This window comes from Phallusia mammillata, chromosome 5 (assembly GCF_965637545.1).
Source record: "Phallusia mammillata chromosome 5, kaPhaMamm4.hap1.1, whole genome shotgun sequence".
NCBI lineage: Eukaryota > Metazoa > Chordata > Ascidiacea > Phlebobranchia > Ascidiidae > Phallusia > Phallusia mammillata.
In genome coordinates this window covers 25,506,686-25,532,788 of record NC_137256.1, presented here as the reverse complement: position 1 = coordinate 25,532,788, position 26,103 = coordinate 25,506,686, and the positions used below count along the sequence as shown (strand labels likewise).

The 26,103-nt window shown below is 36.8% G+C and overlaps 2 protein-coding genes across 2 annotated transcripts; both read right to left on the bottom strand.

The window, feature by feature from the left end:
* Nucleotides 1-1,699: 1,699 nt before the first annotated feature.
* On the bottom strand, nucleotides 1,700-24,673 carry LOC145229727 (zinc finger protein castor homolog 1-like). Its single transcript, XM_080095058.1, has 30 exons — nucleotides 24,535-24,673; nucleotides 23,649-23,717; nucleotides 22,367-22,493; nucleotides 20,374-20,509; nucleotides 19,556-19,691; nucleotides 19,420-19,469; nucleotides 19,044-19,110; nucleotides 18,555-18,672; nucleotides 17,935-18,005; nucleotides 17,447-17,544; nucleotides 17,059-17,127; nucleotides 16,772-16,862; nucleotides 16,480-16,644; nucleotides 15,688-15,860; nucleotides 15,140-15,265; nucleotides 14,646-14,826; nucleotides 8,382-8,974; nucleotides 7,909-8,019; nucleotides 7,464-7,551; nucleotides 6,936-7,107; nucleotides 6,261-6,401; nucleotides 5,870-5,997; nucleotides 5,550-5,710; nucleotides 5,296-5,312; nucleotides 5,076-5,178; nucleotides 4,490-4,625; nucleotides 4,110-4,318; nucleotides 3,827-3,952; nucleotides 3,405-3,539; nucleotides 1,700-3,317 (listed from the first exon to the last, which is right to left on the bottom strand). Exons 2-30 carry the CDS (start codon nucleotides 23,682-23,684, stop codon nucleotides 2,969-2,971), a joined length of 4,113 nt encoding a protein of 1,370 aa, XP_079951184.1. The 5' UTR covers nucleotides 23,685-23,717; nucleotides 24,535-24,673; the 3' UTR covers nucleotides 1,700-2,968.
* Nucleotides 11,351-14,112, bottom strand: LOC145228612 (uncharacterized). The gene is made up of 8 exons (XM_080093732.1): nucleotides 14,030-14,112; nucleotides 13,503-13,622; nucleotides 13,072-13,219; nucleotides 12,536-12,605; nucleotides 12,178-12,343; nucleotides 11,993-12,063; nucleotides 11,866-11,915; nucleotides 11,351-11,496 (listed from the first exon to the last, which is right to left on the bottom strand). Exons 1-8 carry the CDS (start codon nucleotides 14,073-14,075, stop codon nucleotides 11,370-11,372), a joined length of 798 nt encoding a protein of 265 aa, XP_079949858.1. The 5' UTR covers nucleotides 14,076-14,112; the 3' UTR covers nucleotides 11,351-11,369.
* Nucleotides 24,674-26,103: the final 1,430 nt, after the last annotated feature.

Below are 26,103 nucleotides of genomic sequence, written 5' to 3'. Positions count from 1 at the left end.
CTGAATTTTTATTTAGCGGTTATAAATGAGTTGGGAAATATTTTCATAAAATTTTTACATTTTTTTGGGGTTAGTTTTATTGAATTTTAAGTGCTAATACCTTACCCCGACCCTAATAGCCCTAACCGTGAGCATTTGTGGTGATATAACCAATCAAATTTGGGGGTAGATTCTCGTTATGGTGTTAGTAGCTCTACCATGTCAGTTACGCAGCTCACAGAATTTTATTTTGTTTACAATAAACCAAAGTGTTGTTTCTACGGCGAACATTCGGGGAAGGTAAATCTACGGAGCATAGTTTACTTCAAGCTTTAAACAACGGCCCGTTGTTACTTTTGCAAAAACATGGACTAAACAGATTTTTTTTTGTGTGTTTGCAAATGTTGTTTGATTACTTTATCGCAGTGGTTCTTAACCAGGGGTACGTAAGATTTAGATTTAAGATTAGCCATAAGATTTATTCAACATTTAACACACTCAATTACGCATTCAGGGCTGTAAATGTAACCATTTGGTCAATTGAGCTAAAACTTTAAATACAAAACGAGAAACCCACTGCAACCGATGTTTAAATATTCAACACATTAAGGCAGTGGTTCTTAACCAGGGGTATGTGTACCCCTTGGGGGTACAAAGCATCAAAGCAGGGGGTACGACATGCAGGGTGAAATTATATGCTATTTAGGCATATTTGTGAAGAATGCGCAACAAGGTACTTTGTTATATGTTGAGAACGGGCTAGTTTTGTCCTACTTAGAATACTGTTTTGATGCCTGCATTCAACACCCAAGTTATAAATACACTAGGTTTAATTCCTATTATTACAATTTTATTACTTCCGTTGGCCATTGTAGACAGGGGGTACGAGAAAATTTTATGAAAGCTCAAAGGGTACGAGCGCAAAAAAGGTTAAGAAACACTGCTTTATCGTAAACAGACACAACAATGGCTGTAAGACATCAATAAAATGCGGAAAATCTTAAAAACGAAGCAAAATATAAATGCAGTGATAAAAAAAGACGAAGATAAGGTCAACGAAATCACTAAAAAAAGACAGATATATGATTTCGTAAAAAATAGAGTACATGAATAAATAATATAAATGCAACGGTAAAAAATAACTTTACGGTATTGATATATTTGGCAAAATTCAATCTGTATCGTTCATTTTCTAGTTTCTGTTTGACTCAGATTTACTCAGATATACCGCTTAAAAGAAAACAGTATTTGAATATAGTATAGGCTTATGCTTTTTTCCTGTTTGAAGCCTAACAATGTTTTTAGTTACCCGATTTAAAGTGGCTTGTTGCTGAAGTGTTCAATTTTCACAGGTTTTGCCTCCTACCTCACCTTTAAATCACGTTCAATCAAAATCGTAAAAATATAACGTTGATCTGATATTTTAAATGTAGGCTTGTATCGCTGCAGTTTTTCAGTGCAACTAGCAATTTATGCGATTGACCACAACCACAATTATCGAGTCAAGTTTTCGGTTATTTGAATGATGCTTACAATGTATTAGGTATGTTTTATAAGACAGGCGGTTACCCACAACGGTGGTTGAACCCGTAAGTTCTGTTCACCAAATAAGACAGCGTACACGGAAAACACCAGTGCGGTTTCTTAGTTGCCATATTTGACAAATGTTCTTGATATTAGCCTGTATCACGCAATCTATAAATCACTTTACTCAAACCAATTCCCAATCACGCATGCATTTTATTGCCGGAGTGACCAATATGTTGTTTATGTACATATGCATAGAGAAAATGCACAAATCCAGAATTTGTTCGCTAGACACACAACGATCGAGTCAACTCCCTCTACTAAGAGGCACCAACCAAAGTGAAAACAACGACAACAATCCATAAAGTACAGCCGCTAAATATTGATATATTATTACTATGGGCACACACGCGATAAAACGTCACACTACACAGTTTGTTACGTCACAGCCAGACGTCAAAATGCGAGTACGTCATTAATGTATTACGTAGCACGCAGGGGTTGATGAAGCACTCGAGTCGGATAAAAAAGGATTTATATCTTTGAAGATGGAACACGGTCCATGACGTCACACACATGACGTCATAAACACGTACCTGATCGATGACGTCATATATCGACAAGAACTCAAAAGTTTTTGGTTGAAAAGAATCACAAACAAAAATTACATGCAAAAAAATAGTGATCATAATAAATACAAGGAAATTTCACTTCGTGTTCACAATCGGCGTTTATTCGTTTGCTGACGTCATAAAGGTCATTAGCAGGTGTTCGAACGGTTTTATTGTTCACAGTATGGACACTATGCTGCGCACCTGGGCGACTGTATCGTGATCTCGATTGGTTAAAAATTTGACCAATCACAGAGGTTCCCGCCAAAAACAGGTCCCCAGTAAAAAAACAGAAGTACGTGACGAACACAGTTACATGCTGCACACTACAAAAGTACGAAGTAATTAAATAAATAAACAAAAAATGAGCACGGTAGGCAGGATGCCGTTGTAACGTCACACAGAGTATTGTGTTTGACACAACAATGTACAGATTATGGCTTTCAATCGAACACTATGACTTCATAGAAGGATGTTGCGCAAAAAAAAAAACAGGCTGCTGTTTATTCGATGCTAAAAACGAGCTGATAAAAGGTTACAGAAGGTCGTTGACCCCGTACAGAAGAGTTCACCGCCGTCGAGGTTACTCGCGGTCAAAAGCATGCTGCATAAAAGCTAAAAGCTGCGGGCTTTTGCATAAACAAGCGCTTGGCGATAAAATACGCAATGTTTGGGGCAAGATGCCTTGGATAAAAGAATTCGCCACAAGAAGCGGGAGGCAAGTCGCTATAAAGTGAAAAGAAACTCGATCCAACAACGATAAAACTCTAACCACCAAACTATAACAAGCGCAAAAATCTTTCACGGGAGAAAAACGATTTAATCTACGGGAAAAATAAAAACTAGGAAAGTTAGGAAAGTCCAATGCCTGCATGGTAACCGGTCATCACGCTTGTAACCCCGCCCTGGTGATTTTGATTGACAGACAGATTGAGCGAATCAGAGAGGTCCATCGCCACACTAGAGGCTGCGTTTCCTTGCATGAGACTAGGATTAAACTGCTGCGTCACAACGGCAGAAGCATTGAACTGTGGCGATGCTCGTTCATCCGGAACGGGGCTGCTATGAGTGCTCACTCGAGCGTACGACTCTGCGTTGAATTGTGGGTAGGCACCGCTTGAGGTGGGGGCGCTAAATGCTGAGTCAGCATGATTCAGCGGAATTCGGGCTTGCGACGTGTTGCTGTATTCAATGTCTTGTCTGCGAAAAAAACATCAAAAGTTGCGATATTTTTCTCTAACCGTGCTTGTTTCCATAGCAATATGACGTAACATGGCAATGACGTACCCGGCTTTTGTGCAGACTTGAGCGAGTAGAATTCCTCTCTTATGTTTGTTGGCGTGTTGTTCTATGCCGGACAGACCGACCACCGAATAGGTACAGCCCGGTTGGAGACAGTGAATGTGGGAAGTATTCCTGTGTCTGTCGGAATTTCAATTATTATTTCACAGTTTCAACGTCATATTATTGTGACGTAATTGACCGCCAACTGACACAATCGACCAGATTTAAAGCTGGGATTAAAACCGACCCGATAGGACCATGTTGTGGTATTTTAGAAACATGCTCTTCTGCCAGAAAACTACTTTTACATGAAACCTTGTAGGTTGAAAAAGTTTTCACCGTTTGCTGTTACTTATCATTTATTAGCTTGATGCTTTCATACAGAATTTCCTCTGGGTTATGACATCACAAATGGTGATTGTTACCTGTACTTGCACGTGTCCCGCATACAATCCTCCTTCCCTCTGAATCTCTCGAAACCGGATTGTTCAAGTGTATCAGCTTTAACGTGTTGACGTCGATGGGTACCAACTTTCGCACTGTCTGTACACCTGTCACGTCACAATACAAAGTTTGTTCCAAGCAAAGAGAAAATTCTAATAAAGACGATTTAAGCGGGTTTCCTAACGAGCTTCGTGCAGCGAAATACGACCATAAATTAGAATTAGGCTCGTAGGTAGCAAAATATCGACTGCGGAATGAACTCACTTAAACTGACATCTGAGACAGTGGAAATGTGTGCTGGTGCTTCTGTACTGGCAACCATCTACTTCACAATCCTGTGTTGTCTTGAACCGCTTGAAGTCGTCCCTCACCAACCCGGCCACACGTTCATGATGCTGCTGATGTTTGAACATGTGAGTGCGACCTGTGAATCTGTACATGCATCCGTCCCTCGTGCAGTGATAATGCGAAACCTGCGAGTGGGAAAGGATTATAACAGGCTTAGTTTGCTTTCATCACCAGAAAGGAGGATATATTCTCAATTATCTTTTACCCTCGAATTTTGTCAAGATGACTAATTTTTACTTTCACTACCCACATTTTTCATGTATGACAATGATTTCTATGAACGAATTATGACGTACTTTGAACACATGCGGACACTGGGTGTCGCCACAGTTCTCCGAAGACTCGAACCTTCTAAATCCCTCTATGACGTCATTATTGATTCGGAATTTGGCGAACATCGATGGATTCTCGTCGTTCGGTTTCGGAACGAATCTTTTCAACAAAAAATCTTTCACTTTATTTGAGAGTTTCAACTGTTACGTCATATTACTATGACGTCATGATTACAAATAGTGACGTAAAACTTAACAAAGTATTTTGTTTTTTTTTCATTTTGGGAAATCCTAGCTAAGGTTTAAAAAAAGGAAACCGAAAAACAAATTCGTTTGACTTTTGAGAAGGAAATGAATTTTTGAGTTATCAAGCGTTGACTGTTCTTTTGCTATTTTATCAACAAATTTATTCTAAACACTTTGAACCATTTGATGCGAAGAATATCAACTATTTTCTCTGGTTTATGTTCCAACTTTGTGAAACTTTTTTGCTCGCTTTAAACTTTAATAAATTCAACTTTTTTCCTGATATTTAAACTTTTTGCATTAAAACGAAATCGGCGGGAAAAGTTCAGGTTACGAAACAAGTCAGTGAGAAATTTCTCCTCACCTGTTGACAACTTCCGGGTCAGAAAAATGAAACGAACTCCCCTCCTCTTCCGGTATCTTATCAGGGGAATCACCGTTTGTCGACGGCATGTCGTTCGAGAACTCTGAAATTCCATTCAAACAGTTTTGTTTAGATCAGAAAAACACAAGAGAATATGTTGGAATGAAACAAAACGTTTCAACTTTATTTCTGTCATAAATTTAATTAGATAAACTAAGACCTAATGCGAAAACGGTACTTAAAAAGTCAGATTAGAGCAAGGTTCACCGCAATACTTCAATTGCATGGTACCAATGGTTTCCTGGTGCTACTTGGGCGTTTTCGTTCAAATATTTTTTAAAACAGCTGAAAGTGCTGGCTACAATATACACGGACATGAAAAGTAGCTTGGTCAAATCAAAACTGCAAGAGAACGTGTGTGGAGAATATATTGTGTTGCTGTTATACATAGAAAACTTATCGCATAAAACTCACTCGAGTTGGATTCGTTGCTGTTTGAATCGGTGTCGGGATAATTTCAACCCCGAACCTTTCGCTATCTGCTCCAACATCGCTAGCTGAGGTCGGCTCAACTCATGCATGAAATTCGACGGTTTCTGAGGAAACGACGATGACGACACTGATGACGCAGTCGCCTGTGAAGAAAAAATGTCATTGAAGTAATATTTTAAACTTTTAAGGTTTTTGTGATGGAACTTTTGTATTCGTATGAAACAAAATCAGACGCCGTTTTATGTTGTTGAATTTTTCGTGATAATTTTCAGGCAAAGATTTTCGATTTCTTTCGTCAGTACCTGGCTCGTATCCATGGCAACGCCCGGACGCTGCTCGATCTCGTCCGCTTCGTCCACTATTAGCGGTAGAGAGTCGTCGCCGGAATCGACGTTGCTGTGGTCGATGTCAGTCGTGTCTGACGTCATATCTGCAATAACGAGTAAACAATTTAAACTATTTTCGTTTCGTTTGACTATAATTGCCGGTTTTTGTTACGATAATGTTTTGCGTTTGTTTGTGCAAGATCATGATGTTTTACAGTATTGTTTCTTTCTGGAAAATACCGAACAAGCGTTTCGTCCACATGGTTGCATAATTAACAAATTTTGTCGTTCAACTGGTGTGATGCAGAACAAAATACTGGTTGTTGTTTTGTAAGTTTCTGTGCAATTGTTTATTTCTGTGTCTCACCCATTCCGTTGTAACTCCTCCCCAACATTCTGCGCAGATGTTTTCTCACGTGAGTTGACATCTGATGTTTATATTGGAAAGCAAAAGCACAACCGGCTCTTATGCAGTGATAATGACTGAACAATCCGTTGTACTTGCAATCTACGAAACAAATAATGTACAGTTTGCTAAAACAAAATAATTTTCAAACAAAGTACATCGCTTAGGTATATATTGTGTCTAAGTATCGGAATGTGGTAAAAAACAAAAATCAATAGTTAACCACGTAACTTTTTAAATCTTCAATTTGCTTAAAAAACAATGTATAAGTTACAATTTGAGATAGCTAACAAATTGTTTTATCTCTTGAAGACAACCAAAAGGTGTAGTTTAATTGCTACAATTATTAAAACAAGGTTCCAGCCACACTAAGCAATAAAGGAAAGATTTTCGCCGTTTTATTTTGCAAAATTGGAACATTTAAAAGAATAATTTAATCTCTTGAAGACAAACAAAAGGTTAATTGAGGTTCAATTGATGAAAAGGAAATGTTTTTGCCGTTTTATTTTCCAAAGTTGCAGCATTTAAAAAGCTAATAATGAATTAAATTATTAAAATTATTAAAATATGGTCCCAATCATTAAAGGGAACATTTTCGCTGTTTAGTTTTGCAAATTTACACCACATGAAACCCACCATATTTTCCGCATTGCTCCTTCTTTGTGTAATATTTAAATCCGCTCGCCTCTCTTCTAGCAATCTTCTCATGCTTCTTCATGTGCCAGGGAAGTTTCGACGTTCCTATGGTAACGAACTGACAACCGGGTTTCAAGCAGTGGTAATGTCCCCTCAACAGAAACTCGCAACTCTGAAGAAATAAATAAATCTAGCCTGCGGTGGGATTCACGCTTCAGGGCTGATCCCGGTTATGAATTTATGTTCATCTTAAGACTTATATAACATAAGTATCTTTTTCAAAACACTTATTTTGTAATTTCAATATGTTGGGTGGAAGTATTTGGAAATTGTACAAAATGGGCCACTAGCTATGGTAAGGAATCAATTTGCATTTTAAGACTGGAAATATTTTTAAAATGGGCCACATATTTAGTAATTGGGCCCTAAAACATGGACAAAAGTTGACGAAACAGAGCACTTAGCACTAGCACATAGTTTAAATTTGTGGGATTTAATTGAACTCAGAAACAAGCAACATTAGTTTACCGGGTTGGGACACATCTTCTTCACTGTGTAGCTTCGAAAACATTCTTTTGCCGCTTTTGCATAAGCTTCCAAACTGTCGTGGGCTTGTCTGGATGAAAACAAACAAGTGTCAGAAAAATTATCATATTGTTTATTTTAAGTTCAAGTTTTTCATGCCCTATGCTTGTGTTACGTATTTTTGCGCCCCAAAACAATGACGTCATAAACTATGTTTTTTTCGCTGTAGCTATGAGCCAACAAGGTAAAAAACCTGGTGACTGGATTTCAGTCGGCACAGAACCGTCTCACGAAATTTTACGAGACCAGCGAACCGGTTAGCATTACTGGTTACTGTCAATGGACTTTTTGTAACAGAAGTAACAGAACCGGCTGAAAAATATGGCTTTTGTGATAGAACCGGGTGACAAAAAAATTGAACCCCACCACTGCATGACACATAACATACCTGTGCGTTTGAGCTTTGCCGAGCGACTTGCAAACGTATCTGCACCGGTTCAGAGTGCAGTGCCAGTGATTCTGCATCATATATTTGCAATCACGACGCATGCATGTCATTCTGGTGTAGAAATAAACACAGAATTGTTATTTTGTTGATCCTAAGCGGTATAAGACGCTTTCATGCGGTATAAGACGCTTTAACAAAACTTGTGTTAAGCCTAAACTCAAGATTACCCGAAATAATTAGATGTGGAATGAATTTGGATAAGTAACTCAAGTAACGGGTGTAACTGATGTGGCCCTTCATATCACTGATGATGGCATGAGCATTTGCCAAAACATTTGAACATAAAGCATGTCGCTTTTTACGCATATTTGGGAATTACTTTTTAGTAGGTGTTTAAAAAGAAACAAAAAGGCCACAAGGGGAGTTTTAAGCAGCTTTAAATTGTTGCGAATCTGATCGAATTCCAAACTTACCCAGGTCGGATGTGGATGAAACCTTCCTCATCGCTTCCTCCCATCTTCTTCATCAAACCTAAGTGTCCTCCCAAGCCACTAGAGGGACCCTGTGAGCCCGACATCGCTTGTGACATGAGAGTGGGGTTCTGCAGCATCATATAAGCCCCAGTCGAGCGGGGTTCGGGGTTCAAAGTTGGGTAAACGAGCTTTTTTTCGGCCACCATCCGCGATATGTATTTGTACACTGGATGGTCGGCATAACTCGCCATGTTTACCGGGGGAGGGGCGCTCACACTAGGGTAAATCCCACCGCTGTTGTTGTTGCCGTTGTCGTGGTTACCCATGTCACGTGACTGGTCGAACTGTGCGCGACTAAGCACGATGTTCCGCTGGGTGTCGCCCTCGCCGCGTGGCAAATGACCGCTAGACGGGGTTGTAACGCGACCTCTGGGGGAGCGAGGTCGGGGGGGTTCGTCCTGGGCGGGAAATACCGGGGAGAATTGGCGCGCGATTGGTTGTTCGAAACCGGATTGTTCCAGTTTTTCGTGAAATCTGTGTAGAAAAATATATATGTTTGCAATTAAATTGTTTGAGAACAGTTTTTTGACATATTTCCCGTGGATGAAACGTTTAAGCCGAAGTTTTTGTTAAAAAGTCGATCAATGTCGGCTTAAGCTTAACACTGTCGCTATGGTTACCAACAATAGTTGTAGGAAAATCTAGTTGAGGAACAGAAATTATTGTACAATAAAAACTTTTGATATGACAATCACATTATAGACTAGAAGGGTGGCTTTCTGATATACTTCCATTTTATATATTCTATACCAGGGGCGGGCAACTTCTCCAGTCGGCGGGCCTGATATGGGAAAATGAAGTACTTGGCGGGCCGGATTCCTAAATCGATACATTAATCGCCTATTTATCCAGTGATTTAAAACGGATTTTTGACCACCTAAACCAAATACAATCAAGAACGTCACAATTACAGTACAGTCCAAACAATCTAACTGATATAACATAAAATTATTCACCACAGCAAATTTAATGCATACACCACAGACTTGGATACTGCTGAAACACTAACTAGGCTACACGTGTGGAAACAAAGGAAACCGTGAAAGCAGGCCACACACAAGGTCGGCAGTTATGTCGTAACAATGGATGTATGGTGCAATGGTAACAACGGCGGGAAAGTTTTTTGCTATTGGGGAGCGTTACTGTCCGTTACAGCTATAATTTGACATAGTAAGCAAGTAGTGGGGGATTGCGGCAGACTGTGGTCGCGGGCCACATTATCATGTAAGACCAGAAACTGTCTGCGGGCCGCTCAAAATCCCGTCGCGGGCCGGATCCGGCCCGCGGGCCGTATGTTGCCCGCCCCTGTTCTATACGATATTTACCAATTTACTATACACATCATTTGATCCACACATATGATTGTTTTTGTAAACAAAAACTAATGGGTCCCCACACGCGTGTTTGTGCGGATTTACGGTAAACAAATGTTGCGGTGACTTTTAGATTTTTAAAAACAAATTTTTAGAAAGCATTAACCCAACAATAAAAAAATTGTTCGTATTCTTTTTGCACTATTATTGTCATATAATTACAAAAACATTAAAAAAGAACGAAACAAATACTTTAATTTAATCTCTTGCTTTGACCCAGATATTGTCGTACCATTGACCTGCAGTAACCTCTCAGGGTGCACACGCCAAACGACTGTTTGACCTATTGACACCGTTTTCAATAGACGCCGTCCTTACTGTTCAACAAAACCGTTTAACCTAATTTATACATGCCTTGAGTGTTGATTCCTAAATTTATAGCAAAAAAACACTACATTATGATGAAAGAAAGTTCTGAACTGTGTTAGTGATACCTACTAGTTGACCTTAAGTAATCCATGGTCATGCGGCGGCCAACCTGACAACGAGCATTTAAAAAAACACATTTATCTTGCAAAAATGTCAAGTTTGATTTTTCAACTTTATTTTGATTAACAAGTTTTGCTTGACATATACGAAACCGAAGCACGCTTACTAGGTTTAAATCGCGTCATAGGTGTGAAACCTTCGCCAAAACTGAAAATGTGAGTGACAACTTAATAAAACGAAATAGCATTGCTGTGCAAAACAGCTGATTTCTAATCACCGAAACGACGTCTCGTAAAACGTCTGTCCGACGTCAAGCTGAGCCCTCCTGCTATCGTAAACCAGTGAGTTACTCTCTTGGGACTTCTGCCTACAGTGTCTTTCTTGACCAAACGAGCGTTAGACACATTTACGTTTCGGGGGCCTGTGGGTAAACCGCTGGGTCATTCGGGGTCAAACTTCTGGAGGATCAAGTTTGGATTAATAACTAACATATGTCCAAATTTGAATAAATTTGAAGCACTCTTTCTTTACCAAACCAGCGTTACAAACCAGCGTTAAAAATTTTACTTTTTCGGGGCCTGTGGGTGAACCGCTGGGTCATTCAGGGTCAAACTTCAGGAGGATCAAATTTTGGTTAATAACTAACATCTGACAAAATTTAAACAAATTTGAAGCACTCTTTCTTGACCAAACGCATATAACAAACCATGTTTTAAAAAAATTGCATTTTGGGGGCCTGTGGGTGAACCACTGGGTAATTCGGGGTCAAACTTCAGGAGGATCAAATTTAGATTAATAACTAACATCTGTCCAAATTTGAATAAATTTGAAGCACTCTTTCTTGACCAAATGCGTTTAACAAACCAGCGTTAGACAGAAAAAAGAAAAAAAGAAAAAAAAATACGGACAAAAACAATATGTGTCCCCTTCAGGGAAGGGGACCCATAATAATCTACAAAAATTAAATCAATTTTAATACCGGTTGCGATTTCTTCTAGCTTTCATCAAAATTCCTATTTGTGTAAAAAGAGCAACTTCCAAATTAGTATTTTTCAGCCTCAAATGAAGTTTTACAAAACTGTTGTGTTTATCAATAAATTGTAAAAAAGAGGTTTTGCTGGACAACTTACGTGGTGTGAGTTAGCACGAGATGTTTTTCAGTGAACACAGCACAACAATCCTCTACAGCACAGTGAAAATGATGACACGAACCGAACACACAGTTGGCGACGTTGCATTCATCAGGACCGAGTCTGTGTGAAAATAAACATTTTATTTGCAAACCACAAGTTGCGTGTTTTCATTTTCTGCTTTTTGTGCAAATTGAAGCAGAAATATTCAGTGGACACCCGATTTTTTTTACCTAAATTATCTGTTATTCGCAACTTTTTACGTTTTTTCATTTTTATTTCAACATTGTACACGTGATAACATTTACTTGATTTTAAGTTTGGTTAAAAAAATCGTCACATAGACATTCATTATGAAAACTTTGATTTTTTGAAACATCTTTATTGAGACACCGCCTTAACTACGGACATTTTTCTATGTGCGCGTTTAACAAGAAAATCTTTGTCAAACAAGTCTGAAGAAAAAATGAATTATGCTAATTAGGTGCTTACCCTCGGAAAAACTTGAGCACCGCTTTTGAGGGTTTGTCAGATTGGTGAATCTGAAATAAGTGCAACACAGGATTAGTATTGTCTTAATGTGAGCATAAGTTGCTGTTGTATTGTTAAGTTATTTTACCTCCATCGGTTTCTTTTCACTTGATGACGTCGAATTGCTCTTGGATGAAAGATTAAGAGCTTGGTCCTCAACTAAAAAAATGTTATTGCTGTTAAACCGATTGGGATATCCAATACCGAATTAATATTCCCCCCATGTTTACTGTTTATTTACGCTTGTTCAGCAAAACTCAAAACCTCACTTACTCTGGTTTTGATGACTTTCATCAATAAATGAACGATAGTTATCCCTATCTTGCTCCTGATTGGCTGGCAGGCGGTCAGGTGACCTAGCGGTTTCGCTCCAGTGCCCACCACGTTCTGCTTGACTGCTTTCTTGCTTGTAATGACTTTCACTCTTGTATGTTGAAGTCTAAAAATAGATAAATTTCTGTGATGGGTATTTTATGATTTTTGTGTTTATGCCGCTTTATAAGAAATTTGTATTTCTCGATATGCCGTTATCATATTGAAGGCGTCTCATACAACACGTCAAAACGTCGTGATGCATTCACATTGTGGTTTAATACTGGCAATTTTCAATATATTTTATAGCGAATGTTACCTCCATTTGATCGTTATATGCCGGTGGTAGAATGTACGGGTTGATATTTCCCCGAGATACAACTTCATCACTGGAAAACAAAAGTATCTATTAGTTTAGCTTGTGGAAACAAAAAAACATAGGTCAATTAACAATTGGACAAAAAAGTATTTCCAAATTCAGTAAAATACACAATTAGGTGCAGAAGTTGTAACAGTTATAAAAAAGGAACAATAGCATAAAACACATTTAATAGTTACAAGAAAAGAATGTTTCAACCAAAACAATCACCCGAAAAGGTTTAAAGTTGACAATTTAAACCAATGATTCTCAACTGCTTTTGAGGCCACATCCGGCTCACAACTACTTATTTTGCGGCTCGCAGCAGACCTCAGAAAACAACCAACGATTTCTATTTTAGCTAATAATCCTAAGTGATTTTTTGAGGTCTTATTTTTTGCGGCTCCCTGCACACCTAAAAAACTTCTATTTGGTCCTGACCATAAAAAAGGTTGAGAACCACTGATTTAGAACCGCAAGAGCGAAAGAAAACTCACCGTGGAGTTGACGACATGTCGGGTTTCATTTCACCGCTGGATGGCAGCAGAGGAGATGCAGATGTGGATGGGATAAAAGATGAAGGAGCTGGAGGATTAGAAGATTCAGCTTTTGGGGTGAAACCCGATAAAGTGTGGGGCAGGGCAGCTGAAAACGAGAATCAAAAATAAATGTGAGATTTATATCAGGACATTTCACTCGATGACCTGTGTTTTTTTAAACAATTATTTTACAAGTTGTTATCACAGATGATGACATGAGCATTTGCCGAACGTTTAAACGTTTTAAAAAAGCATGTCGCTTTTTACGTTTATTTGGACCGTTGAATTCGCCAAACTTATGAACAGATCCGTGTAATGTGTTTCAGAGTGGTTTATATTTCCCGCAAGTTACAGTGCAAAGTAGTGTAAGAAGTAAAACGAAAACCCACCAGTTGCTACAGTTGTTGGAATTGAGGCTAAAACTTTTCTTGCCGCTTCCTGCAACATGGAAGAATCAAACTTTGCGCTTCCACCTGATCTCGACTCGAGAACCAGCGAAGGAACCGGACCTGAAAAGTGGAAAGTTGAGAATAATATATCCGGGTCGGTAGAGCTTGCCACAAAAACCTTTTCCTAATGTTATCAAGTATGTAAAAGCATAGAGCCAATAAACGATAAGCTGCAGACAGTACACACTGTTTTGACCTATAAGGTCTCACAAACTGGAGTGCCGCTGGATGGCTAACAAGTCAATATGGCCGATCTCTCGTCACCAGCTGCACTGATGAGAACTTTGAGGTCGAAACAGTGTGAACTGTCAGCTTATCAAGTAGGCTTTTGAACAAAAAAGATGAAAAAGTAAAATTAACGAATATTATGTTTTTCAGGAAAAACTTTCTAAAAGTCCTCTTTTTGAATGTGAACAAGATTTCAGTGAAGAAAAAGTTTCATAGAAAGCAAGAAAAAGAAATCTCACGGTTGAGTAATCGCGACGCGACGTAGGGGTAAATAAAAGATGGCATCAAAACCGGGGTTGGGGGGTTTCCCCTAACACCCAGATAGGACGGGGGTCGTCCAAAGGTCACGGGAGCTTGTTGATGTCTCACTAAGGACTGCTGCACCACCGCTGGAGGGAGGTGTGGAGCGCACGGAGCATATGTAGGAGGACGGGAGGAGCAAGAGGAGGGAAGAGAAGTGAGAGTGGGAGGAGAAGGAAGAATCTCTGGAGAGGTTGCTATGGCGACAAGATAAACGGAAGATGAATAAATTAGAAAAGGTTTTTGGCACAAAAGTTTCGAAAATTAGTAAAGAAAAGAACCATCAGAAAAAAATGTATAAAGAGAGAAGAAAAGCTTTGCAATGAAAAAAAATTAACTTACGTGCAAAGTAGGGATGGGCCGAGCCAAGCCAGAACCCGAGTACTCGGTACCGAGCATCGTTGTTTTTGATTTTGACATCCCTAGTGCAAAGTACATAGAAAAGAGTTTTGTGCACCAAGAAAAGGTTTTTGACACAAACTGTTTTGATGAAAAAAAGATGAAAAAGAAAGATTTGCGCGGAAAAAATGATCTTTGTAATATTTCTCATTTAAAACAAAACGTTCCGAAGTATTTTTTCTTACTTGAGCTTAGACTGTCAGATCCCATAAGATCTTGTCGGTCGTGTTTCCTCTTGTGCGACACCATCTGGCTGGTTGACGTGAATGAAAAGCCGCAATTATTCCGCAAACAGTGAAAGTGGTTTGCTGTGCGGTTCCAAGCACATGTCGGAAATCTGAAACAAAAGTTTGGACCAAAAATTTAGTGTTTTTCATATATGTTACTTGTTTTTGGTCAAGGGCTCTAAACAACATTTCTTAGGGAGGATAAACAAGTGAATTGAAATTTAAAACATCAATCTTTGAATATATAAGCTATTGCTGCCAGGCTTAGTATCAAGTTTATAGAGCTCTTTTGACAAATGTATTTTTATTCCGACGTTTCGACGTCCTATACCTTCATCAGGAAAAAAAGGCAACGATATATTTAGTTCAAACAACTTTTCAAACAATTCTCCTTGATTTAATCCTTACTATTTTACGACTTACTGGCAAGCTTCGTTCTTGTAAAACTTCTTGAATCCCTGTCTGGTGTACGCGTCATCTCTGGTGTGGTAAGCTTTATGTTTCTCGATGTCACATTTGTTCTTGAAAGTGAAATTGCAACCGGGACGACTGGGGGATAAAACGATCGTTCAACAAGTTGTCCAAATCAATCAGTTTAAACATATAAGCTTTTATGGTGACAATAATACATTAATTTGCAACATGCTGACTCAGCAATTAATGTCACCGTAAACGGCCTCTGTTGCGCCACCTAGCGGAAATTCCCAAACCTGGTAACTGTGAGTTCTTCTATCCCAGAAAACTTGACCAGTAACATAGAAACTCTACTTTTATGTCCACAAAAACGCACTTTTAATGAGTTTCAGAAAACTAATATCTTGCACAGGACTTTCAATGCAAGTCCGCCACTACTTATATTTTGAAAGTGGAAGCGCGCGAGTGTATTTTAAGGTACAAGTAAATAAGTGCACACGGCCGTGGGATGTCGGCCTTTTTGAAATAATAACCTAAAACACCAGCTTGAAACTCACGTGCAATGGAAGTGGGTTGTTCGTTGGTTGACAAACGGACAATCTGACATTCCACATGATTCCGTTGCTCGATATCTCTCAAATCCATTGCTCACAAACTGTTGGTTCTTCTTGTGGAAATTTTCGTGCGTCATCACATCAGAAGTGCTAGTGTAAACTTTCGTGCAGCTTGTCTGTTCAAAAATTCATGTTTCAATGTTAATTTGGGTGATTTATTTATAATATGTAGCTTTGTTGTACAGGCGTTTTCGTCCACCAGGTTGCATATTTAACAAAAATGTCGTCCAGCTGGTGTAATGTTAAACAAAAATACTAGTTGTTTCTGTCCAGAACGTGCATAACTTTTGCGCAAGTCACGCAACAAAAGGGTGGGGGTTATTTAAAGAGGAATCCACCCAAGACGCCTAACCAACCCATCAACATTTCGGACATTAGTGTCGCTTCATCGTTTTGCAACGGACGCTACTCTTTTCGGATGGCCTTTGTTATGATATAATTATTTTTCATGGTATCACACTGTTCTTGCGCCTTTCGCTTGTTGCTTGCATTCGTCATTCATTGCTCTGATGAAGCCCTACCGATCTGGTGGGCGAAACGTCAGCAAAAATACAAGTTACGGACAGAACCAACTAGTATTTTTGTTTAACATTAACACCAGTTGAACGACATTTTTGCTAAATATGTAGCTTTGTTGGTAGATAAGCTCCTACTGTCGTGGGTTCGAATCCCACCGCACGTTAGGTTTTTCTAGCGCAAATTCGTTACAAAATGCAAGTGATGAGTTGAACCTACATGCAAGCAGTGGTAGTGGGTGCTTTTCCCGTTCAAATGGCAGTTACCAAATTGTCTCGAGCAATCGTCTGTTGGTGCAAATCTCATGAAGCCATGAGCTAATGAGTTATCTCTCTTCTTATGCATGTTGTAATGACGAATCACATCTGACTTGTTGGTGAAGCGCTGGATAGATATGTTTAAAAAAGATCAGCAATTTTGAATTTTTAGGGTCACAAACGTTAAGAATAGGAAAATAAGACGCTGTACATTTATGGAAAACGGTTTTATAAGAACTTTATAAGTGGATTACCTGAAAGTTACAATCACTATCAGTGCAGTGGTAATGATCTCTGTTGATATGAGGACATGATGCCTGCATGCAATAGTGCTTCGATGTGTACCTGGGAATATATAAGACTGTTTTAATGCTCTTCTGGGGTGAAAAATATTCTCTGATAATAGTAGAATCGTAGAACGACCGACACAGGAAAATATTATTTTACGTTTAAAAATACAAAAAAATATTCGCTTCACTTATTATCCGCGTAAAACTGAGAGAAAACAAGTCTTTTCAACAGATGCAAAAAAGCATCTTACTTTGAAATATATTTGTCGAATACATCCTCGTCAAAGTTGGTTGGATCCAGAGTACCTTTTTTGATTGAACTACAAAAATGTAAAAAAACAAAATTAAATATATAAGTTATAGGCATAATATCAAGTTTATAGAGCTCTTCTGGCAAATTGTATTTTGATTCCGAAGTTTCGACGTCCTATACAGGTCGCCTTCATCAGGGTAAATAACACTGAATGCGCGTTACACTGTACTACGACCTGTATATGACGTCGAAATGTCGAAATAAAAATACATTTGCCAGAATAGCTCTACAAACAAATTTAAATGTTGATGAAAAATGTTTCCCAGTCTAAATATATGTCAATAATAATGTAGCCTGGAAGAAATAGAAACAAACAAGTTACACACCCGACTCCACTTGATACAGTTCCAGCTGTTATTGTGTCGATCGAGTCGGCATTCTCACTATACTTCACACTAGGTGGCACAAAAGAGCTGGACGAGATCTGAAATAATAATAAGTGTTACAGTGATATAGATCAGGTCCTGTAAAGGTTATGACGGGCCGCTATGTGTAATTTTGTCAGCATTAGATGATAAACTAAGACTGTGAAATTTACTGGACAAGTTATTGAGTAGTTTTAACAGTTCTGTTTGTATTTACACATTTTTTCAATTTAAACGTATGTTAATGAAAGATTTAACAGTTCACCAAAATGAGTTAAACTGTTTTTATATAGCTGGCATTCATGTTTTTAGTAAAACTACTCTTAAAATATGTGTCTTGCGTTTCTAAGTTACATAATATCATACGTTTACTTCAGTACACATATACATATGTTGCTAAAAAGCATGTATTAAAACACTTGTTCAGTAACAGCAACATATATGCTTACCTGAGAAATAGCTGATGATCTTTTGAATATTTTCTGCAGAAGTTCCGCTTTTGAGTTAGCTGAAGCATGTTCTAAAATGTTTTAACATAAATCAGTGTGAAAAAGAGTTTTGTCGTTAGTTGAAGTTGAATTACAACTTCCGCAAGTTAAGTACCGAACCACTTCCTTTAAACACAAGGCCTGTTTTTTTTTAGTAAACTAACATAATAAAAAATTATCATTTTTCCTCCACTTCTGTCATGTGATGCGCTTATGGTAGCTCGTAAGCCAAAGTAAATGGGTTATTTCATTCAATTTTTAGTCTAATACAAGTCAATTGTTGTCAACAAGTAACATTTTTTTTTAGATATTCATGAAGTACTAGTGTTGATAAATCAGTAATGTTTCGATGCCAGAATTAGTCTACACCACTTTTCCAACTGCACACCCTCAGACAACATAGGTTATTCAAACAGATTTTCTAAAACAGCTTCGGTTGCGATGGTCAAAATAACATACATGATGTTAGAAGGCAAAATATTGTGTGAAGTACTGTATTCTTTATTGAGTAACTTTTTTACAAGTAAACATCATAAATTTGCCCGGTATCTTTGAATTTCTCTTATTTAGAAGTTACACACCTGCATTGCTTGAAACGATTGAAGCCATGAAGGCTGCAGCAACTGCTGGAGGTAGACTGGCTGAAGAAAATGGTTTGAGGGGAGGGATTTGATTTGAAGATGTTGGTGGTGTGACAGCCTGTAACATACAAACTTTATCAACAAACAAAATATCAAGCACCAATTTCAGGTTTGCAATGGCACACAAATGAAGATTTACACCATTAAAATACTTTACAGTTTACAGAAACAACAACAGGATTATACAAAGCTTTAAATTAAATCTGATCAGCAAAATGCAGGCGTCAAACATTTCGATGTTTCACATTTAATGTACTGAAGTCTATATTTCATCTAACAATGCCTAAACAGTGTAACTAAACTTTTAGTTATACTGAGTAAAATCAAACAGTAAAATGTGTGCAATTTCAATGCGTATACATCCACTCTAGCTACTAAGGTACGTTTTCAACACTTACATTTGACAAACAGTAAACAATAAAAACATACCTGATATGCTGCAGAATCAACATTTGTATTATTCCATGATGTGGGTGGGTTCCAAGTTGCATTGCTACTAAAAAAATGTAAAAAGATAGACTAAAAATTTTTTTGTTAGCTTACAAAGCTTTACTAAATTGCAGACCAGCTCATATTAATCTGGTGACAAAATGCAAAGTATGCAACCTGTTTTTGAAAAGCTCCAATTGCTATTTCAATTTTTTTGTTGGGTAAGGTATGATTTTAATGTTAGCAACAACATTGTCTATGTTAGAATCAAGGGAAAAGATATCTGCTTCACAAAACATATTTATTGCCAACAAAGTTTAAAACTTAAGAATTTTACTTGAAAATCAATAAAATTGTATTAATATTCATTTTCTACCTTGTGTTGTGAGTGTCTTGAGAAGTTTCATGTTCAGAAGAAGATTGAATCTGAAATTAACAATATATTGAACAAAGTTTTTACAAAGCACACTGGATCTCAAAATAACTGTGGTTTGGCAAAAGTTGGTACTTACAGTTGATTCTGGTTTGTTGCTGGTCATAGTTTTCATTTGTCGAATAGCGATCAAGTCTTGATGAGTTAATCCTGCTTCAGTCATTGCTTCAATCAGAGGAGTTTGCTGACCAAGAAGTTCCATGAATCTTCTGTATCTAAATATGACATATATATTGGGTTTAGTTAAGATGCAATTTGAGTTGATACTTGATTTCACAAGAAGTGCTGTGTTTCAAAATTACACAAAAGTTTGAAAATGGTTTTGATACAGTCATTTTTTGTCTCATATTCATTATTCTTGTCATTTATTTTAAATAGTTGGCTTTTTGGTTCTAGCTAAGCAATAATCATTATGTGTTCCTCCGATAAGTGAAGCATAATGTTTTCAATAAACAACTTTATGTTTCAACAAAAGTAAACTAATTACTCCATCAAATATTGTTTTCAGGCGCAAATAAAATTGGACTTCCAGTATTGCAAAAACTACATAAATTCATGGCATATTTTTTGTCTTACTATCAGCCTGTAAGCAGTGACCCCATTTCTGCCAATAAGATTAAATGGCAACTCTGTAATTCTTTTGTGAAATTAATCCCACAGGCAAATTCCTATGCATTATGCGAGCAATAATTTTAAAGAAAAGAATTATGTTAGAATATCGCATATACAAGTAATTCTAGTGTGCTGTACAAGTCAACTTGGTATAAGCATTCAACTATTAATAAAATTCAGTTCAAAATTAGGCAAGAAAATGTTTAAACACCATTTTGTCTTCACCAGCCAATAGCTTTTTTCACATTTTAACTATTTTTTACCCTACGTTTTTGTGAAACTTACTTTTCCATTCTGATATGAATGCTGTCATCAACGTCCATCTCAATTCCATCACTTATGCGTCCTACTGCTGCTTGTGATGCTTGTGGTTCATGGTCAACTTCACTGTCATGTTCATTACATTGTGTTGATCTTTCCTCTACAAAAAACAATAAAAAAAAGCTTAACTTTAACATAAAAAACTGCTGTTAATTGAAAAAATGAAATACAACGGGGAAAAATTAAAGACTTAAATGGTTTGAGGGTATAGTGATATTGAGAGCAGAGAAACAGAACTAAATGGACGTTAATATACAGCTTTGCCAGTTATACATATATAATGCTTACGGCAGCAATGAATATTTTCTATAAGGTTAAGGTGTATATGCCATATTTAAAATGTATACTGTTAATGTTTAAACAACAATTTGTGTAATTTGCAACCTTGTATAGTTTGTGTTTAATTCAAATAAACATGTACATGAGCTACCGTAATTTTCCATGTATAATGCGCAAAATTTACTTAATTTATTGTCCTAAAATCTAGGGTGCGCATTATGCATGGGTACAACAAATTTTGAAGAAAATCTGCCTCGAAATAAAACTTTAAATCACACCTTCTTGTTTGTTGTCAATCGCGCATCACATTTAGCCATCCTGCCCAACACACTTAGTCAGTAAAATTCATAATTGACGACACATCGTTTGATGCGATGGTGCAATCCTTGATGGTGTGTTATTGTCAAATACTGCACACTGCCCATTTAGCGACAACGTAAATGGGGTGATATCATTGCCGATATGCAACGGATCGAACGAAAATTTTGTATATAAGTTTGAATTTAATTATTCTGATTTTTAGGTATTTTAATCTGATACATATTAAACTTCATTTGTGTTTTAAAAATAAAAATGTTCTCTGCAAGTATTAAGATCGGTTCCGCTTGAACGCGACCAGTAAGATCTCGTTTGCTGTCACGATGTACCCTACACAATTCCTAAACATTTTTCGCTGTCGAGTTTGCGAGCACATGCGCAGTGATACTGACCGGCAGAATAACATCCGGTTGTTTCAAAAGATGATCTTTTTTCTGAAATAATTTTTTGTTTACGGATTTAAGAGTAAAAATTTGGGTGCGTATTATACATGGGTACAGGCTTTTTTCCAGCATCGACATGCCATTTTTAGGGTGCGTATTATACACGGGGGCGCACTATACTTGGAAAATTACGGTATTTGCTTCTGGACAGCAATTTCCTCAAATTTGTTTTCTGCACAATGTCAATAATGTTCGATATTTTGCTTGTTTTATCCCAAGGTTGTCGTTTTACAGTTTAGTACATGCTTGCTTTTATAAAACATTAAATTTAAATAAAACATACTTGTTATAGTTTCAAGGTTTTTGCATGATTTAATAATAGGGCAACAAAAATTAAACAAGAAAATTAAACCTTCATATTATGGCAAGGAGCATCTTGTGGCTTATTCACTTGCCAGCAGACAGCCGCTCCTTAGAGCAGGGAAACAAACTTTTAGAGTTTTATAGAAATGTTTGACGGCTACTTCCTAACTTCAAGCTTTCAAAACATGAGTTCGTTTATCGCTTGTGTGTTGAAAACCCACACACCCCACAAAGGAAGCCAAAGTATTTGGTGGAAGATTAGAACAACACAAAATCACACGGGCTGATTAACAAAATAAATGAATCATTTCCAGGGCAAAAGATTAATGATGGTCTGTTCTCAACTTTGTGTGATTTCATGTTGCCAGTTGGACAACACACAAATAACAACTGTTTTTTTTAGGGTTTTTTTCCCTTTATTAACAATAATATTAAACAAGGAATAGGGATGCGATTAAATGTTCCTAAAAGGTCATATTAATTATGACATAATTATATTTCTAATTATATTCTAATGTAATGATTATCATTTTTTTGTGCCAATAAAACTTTTATAAACTCCAATAAAACAAATAATGTGTTTGTGAATCTAAAAAGCAGAACAAAAATGTTACCTTCATCAGTTTTTTGTCGCTTCACGGACAAATCAAGACATGGCTTCACTTTCGGGTTAGGGATTTCACCGTCAGATGTGTTGTTTTCAAAATCTCGCTTTTCTTTTTCGCTCGGAACGATCATCATCTGTAAAACAGTGTTAGAGATAAAACAACAAAAACTGAAGCATGTTCTCTTGTACATGATGCAGAATAAAACTTGGTTTAGCCTATATGATAGCATTTTAAATGATTGGTATATGGTAAAAAAATGATTGGTATATTGTAAAAAAAAATATTGGTATATGGTAAAAAAATAATTGGTTTATGGTAAAAAAAATGATTGGTATATGGTAAGAAATTATTTGTCCCAAGTCCTAATTGACAAGTATAATTCTAAAGCCATGACTATTTAATAGCAGTTTGTTAATGACAGAAGTAAAGTCAGTATTTGGTGCACAACTTTATCAAAACCAATATGTATTGGAACTAATATGACATCACAATGCCCTCTTAGTTGACTTCCTACTTTTTGCACTCAAAATATTTTCTTTGCTATCTTGAGCAAATTTAAATGAGGCAAACTGAAATACATTGAAGCTGTGTTTGTTTTCACAACAAAGAATGAAGATTGAAATAAATGAGGAACAAAAGATGCACTAAGTACAATGGGGCCTTTAACCAAATATCAGTTTCAGATTTTAATTAAGTTTTGAAAATTAATTTGCGTGGTTTGGCAGCAGATGAAAATTCATTCATTGTTGTCAATATATCCTTAAAAAATATGGCCACAGTAGCTGAAATACTAAGTATAATATCAACCAACAGATTGAAATGAAGTTAAAATATTTCTAAGACTGGTTTGATTTCATAGAAAACTAGATGAAGTTGTATTGAAAAATATTTCAGCGCTAAATTGACTCATTCAGATGATTTCTGTTGCACAATCGGAGGATTTTGACGTAGGGTTTATTTTGACATATAATTTCCTCATATTTTAACACAACTGTAAAGCAATAGCTTTTCTCAGCATTTTACCCAGCTTGAATCATTTGATTGTTGAAAAACAAGCTACAGCCGAGATAAAGTTACAAAAATGGAGCTTATGTAACACAATGGTACATACAACTGTGACTGTTGAAACATTTTAAATTAAACATGTATGCACTCTAAAATCTACATTTATAATCAGTTTGTTTATTTAATTTGTTAACAGTGTTTCAAAATTGATTGTATCTTTAGAGAGGGAAATCTTACACAGAAATTGTTCATTGAGTTGTACACCAAGCATTTCATGCATTACCTTGTTTACTTGCTGAACTTTCGATCCCTTCATCATCACCAAAACCCTGTGGTTGCAGAATGTAGATCCCTAGGAAAAGAACACAAGTTCAAAGTGGGTTGAAATGCATTGCTATACTTTAGGACACCGACTAAAATGGGGCTGAAATCTTCATAAACATGTTTTCAAACAAGCTAAAGCATTATATTTTACCTTCAGCTTAAAGACCAACCACAAATTACTATTTTTTAGGCTGTAATACCAAAGACCACAAAACACTAGAAAACTAATGATGTAAAATGTTTGGGTTTTAAACAATTTTCAAATACTAATGACAGATTTTGGGTATTTAACCTATGTGACATTTAACAAAATATCTCAGAAATCCTTGTAGGTATTGAGAAAGGTAAGAATTAATCCAAACAGGTTAAATAACTTTCACCCATTTCGCTTGTGTTTGATATTTCATGCATCATCGGATATAAAATTTCTGTTACAAATTGTTTTGCAAACACATACCACAAATTTAGATCAGGCGTGTGCGACCTGTGGTCCATTGATAAAAGGTTGTGCGGCCCGCAGAGAAGCTTAGATTTCAACTGTACTAGCAAACAAGTCCAATTGTAACATATGTTTGAGTAGATTAATGCGCCTTGTATTTTTGGGGCTTGAGTGAAAAGCGAAATTTAATTGTAGTTAACTCAATATTGGCATTTTTGGTATGCAACAAAGTAAAATCACCTTGTGATATATAAAGGGCTCACCACTTAAAATTGGTAATTGTATTTGACCCCACAGTGACAAAACCCTAAAAATCAAGTGTGGACAATTTTGACCCACTTGTTTAACATGCAGGTTAAGTAGAAAAACATAAGCATTTTCCTTTTATGTGAAGCTGAAAACTAACATGGTAAATTGTTTACGTCAAAACAGTGTCAGAAAGTTGAGATGGCTTCACATAAGTAATAAATCCATATGTGCAGAGCAGAGACATTCGGCTTAATCCACGATCTATCCAACATAGTAGAGTTGTTGCAATACATTAGGATCAGTTAAAACTAACCTATTTTTTGTTCAACGGGTAGCTGTGTAAAAAAACAAAATAAGTAACAATTATTTTATACAAACAGAAAAGGTAAATAAATAATTTTGTTTCATATTATTTTCTTCGCTGCTTAACTTAATGTGCCCTAACAGCATCAGCTGTTTTCTGAAATACAGTTTACTGAACCAGTCGGAACCGACGCATATAAATTCGTCTTCAAGTTTATTGTTGGCGAATAATGGTAAGAGATTTTTCACGGGTAATCCCCAAATTTTGCCGCGCAAATAAAATAATCTTGCACAGACAATTGTCTTTCTGTGATATCATAATAAGACAAATACTTAATGCCTGATGCTTCAAAACTAAGGCCAAAAATGAAGTACAATAAAAAGTAGTAGACGCTTAAACCGAAATCGTTTTCGCAACGTTTTTTCATCATGATGTTTTGTTTCGCGTTGGATGCGCATGATTAGTTTTTTTTGATTTTTTTTTTTTTGTTTTACTAAAGTTTTCTTAAGGAAAAGGAAACAGAAATATTAAACTATTTGCAATGTGATTCTATAGCGACAAGCGAGCAACGCGGCGTCTAGCGTCAAGCGATAAGGGGTTCACACACGCTACGCAGTTGGCATCAAACCGGACGACGGCAAATGCTGCAAATAGGTATTTTTGTGATGTAAAATCTGCTTTACTGCCATTAACCGACTGCTTTTGTTGTTGCTGGATATTATCATGATACTTGTTTGCAACATTTTTACCCTGGGAGCAGTGGCGGCTCGTGCCTAAAATTTGTGGGGGTGCTGCTCAAAATTTTAGCCTTTATTGAACATATATAAGTTGGCAATATACAGAAAACCTACATTAATAGTTTTCTAGCCATTGTTTTGTGTAGAAAAACAAGTAATACAAATCTTAATTAGCAACTCCATTGTGACGTAATTTTTGTTACGCAATAATGTACACGAGTGTAAACAGCAGACGATATCATTTGTGTATTTTGTTTACTCGCACAGGCTAAACACCATAACATGCAGTAATAATGTGGAACAAAAACACGTGACACAGACTCGAAACTAAGCGGTTGTAAATACGGTAAAACACAACAAGAATATAGAAAAAAAAGTAATGATTCGAAAAAGGTCGAAGTATTTCAGTTCGACAACATTTAAAAAAATGGTCATGTTTCATTTAAGTAACCTTATGGTCACAGTCAGCGTTTTCAACATATTATATGACACTTTACAGATTATAATTGTCACACAAAAAACTAGCCATACAGTTGTTTATTGGTATCATAACTGACAAATTTAACAACCACTTTACATTTGTGTCAGAACTTGTTTATTTTAACATCTTTTTTGAATTTTTGTGTACAGACTATTATTTGTCTTTCAGATTTTTAACTGCTATAATTGCTGCTTTATTTTTTGG

Coding starts and splice junctions, on each gene's coding strand:
- LOC145228612 (XM_080093732.1), bottom strand. CDS start 14,075: ATGCCATCTTTTATTTACCCCTACGTCGCGTCGCGATTACTCAACC. Junction 11,916..11,992: donor GTGAAAAGAAACCGATGGAG/GTAAAATAACTT, acceptor CACTTATTTCAG/ATTCACCAATCTGACAAACC. Junction 11,497..11,865: donor GTGCTCAAGTTTTTCCGAGG/GTAAGCACCTAA, acceptor ATTTTCACACAG/ACTCGGTCCTGATGAATGCA.
- LOC145229727 (XM_080095058.1), bottom strand. CDS start 23,684: ATGATGAAGGGATCGAAAGTTCAGCAAGTAAACAAG. Junction 17,128..17,446: donor ACTGTATCAAGTGGAGTCGG/GTGTGTAACTTG, acceptor ACATTTTTGTAG/TTCAATCAAAAAAGGTACTC. Junction 15,266..15,687: donor ACAACCCACTTCCATTGCAC/GTGAGTTTCAAG, acceptor TTTATCCCCCAG/TCGTCCCGGTTGCAATTTCA.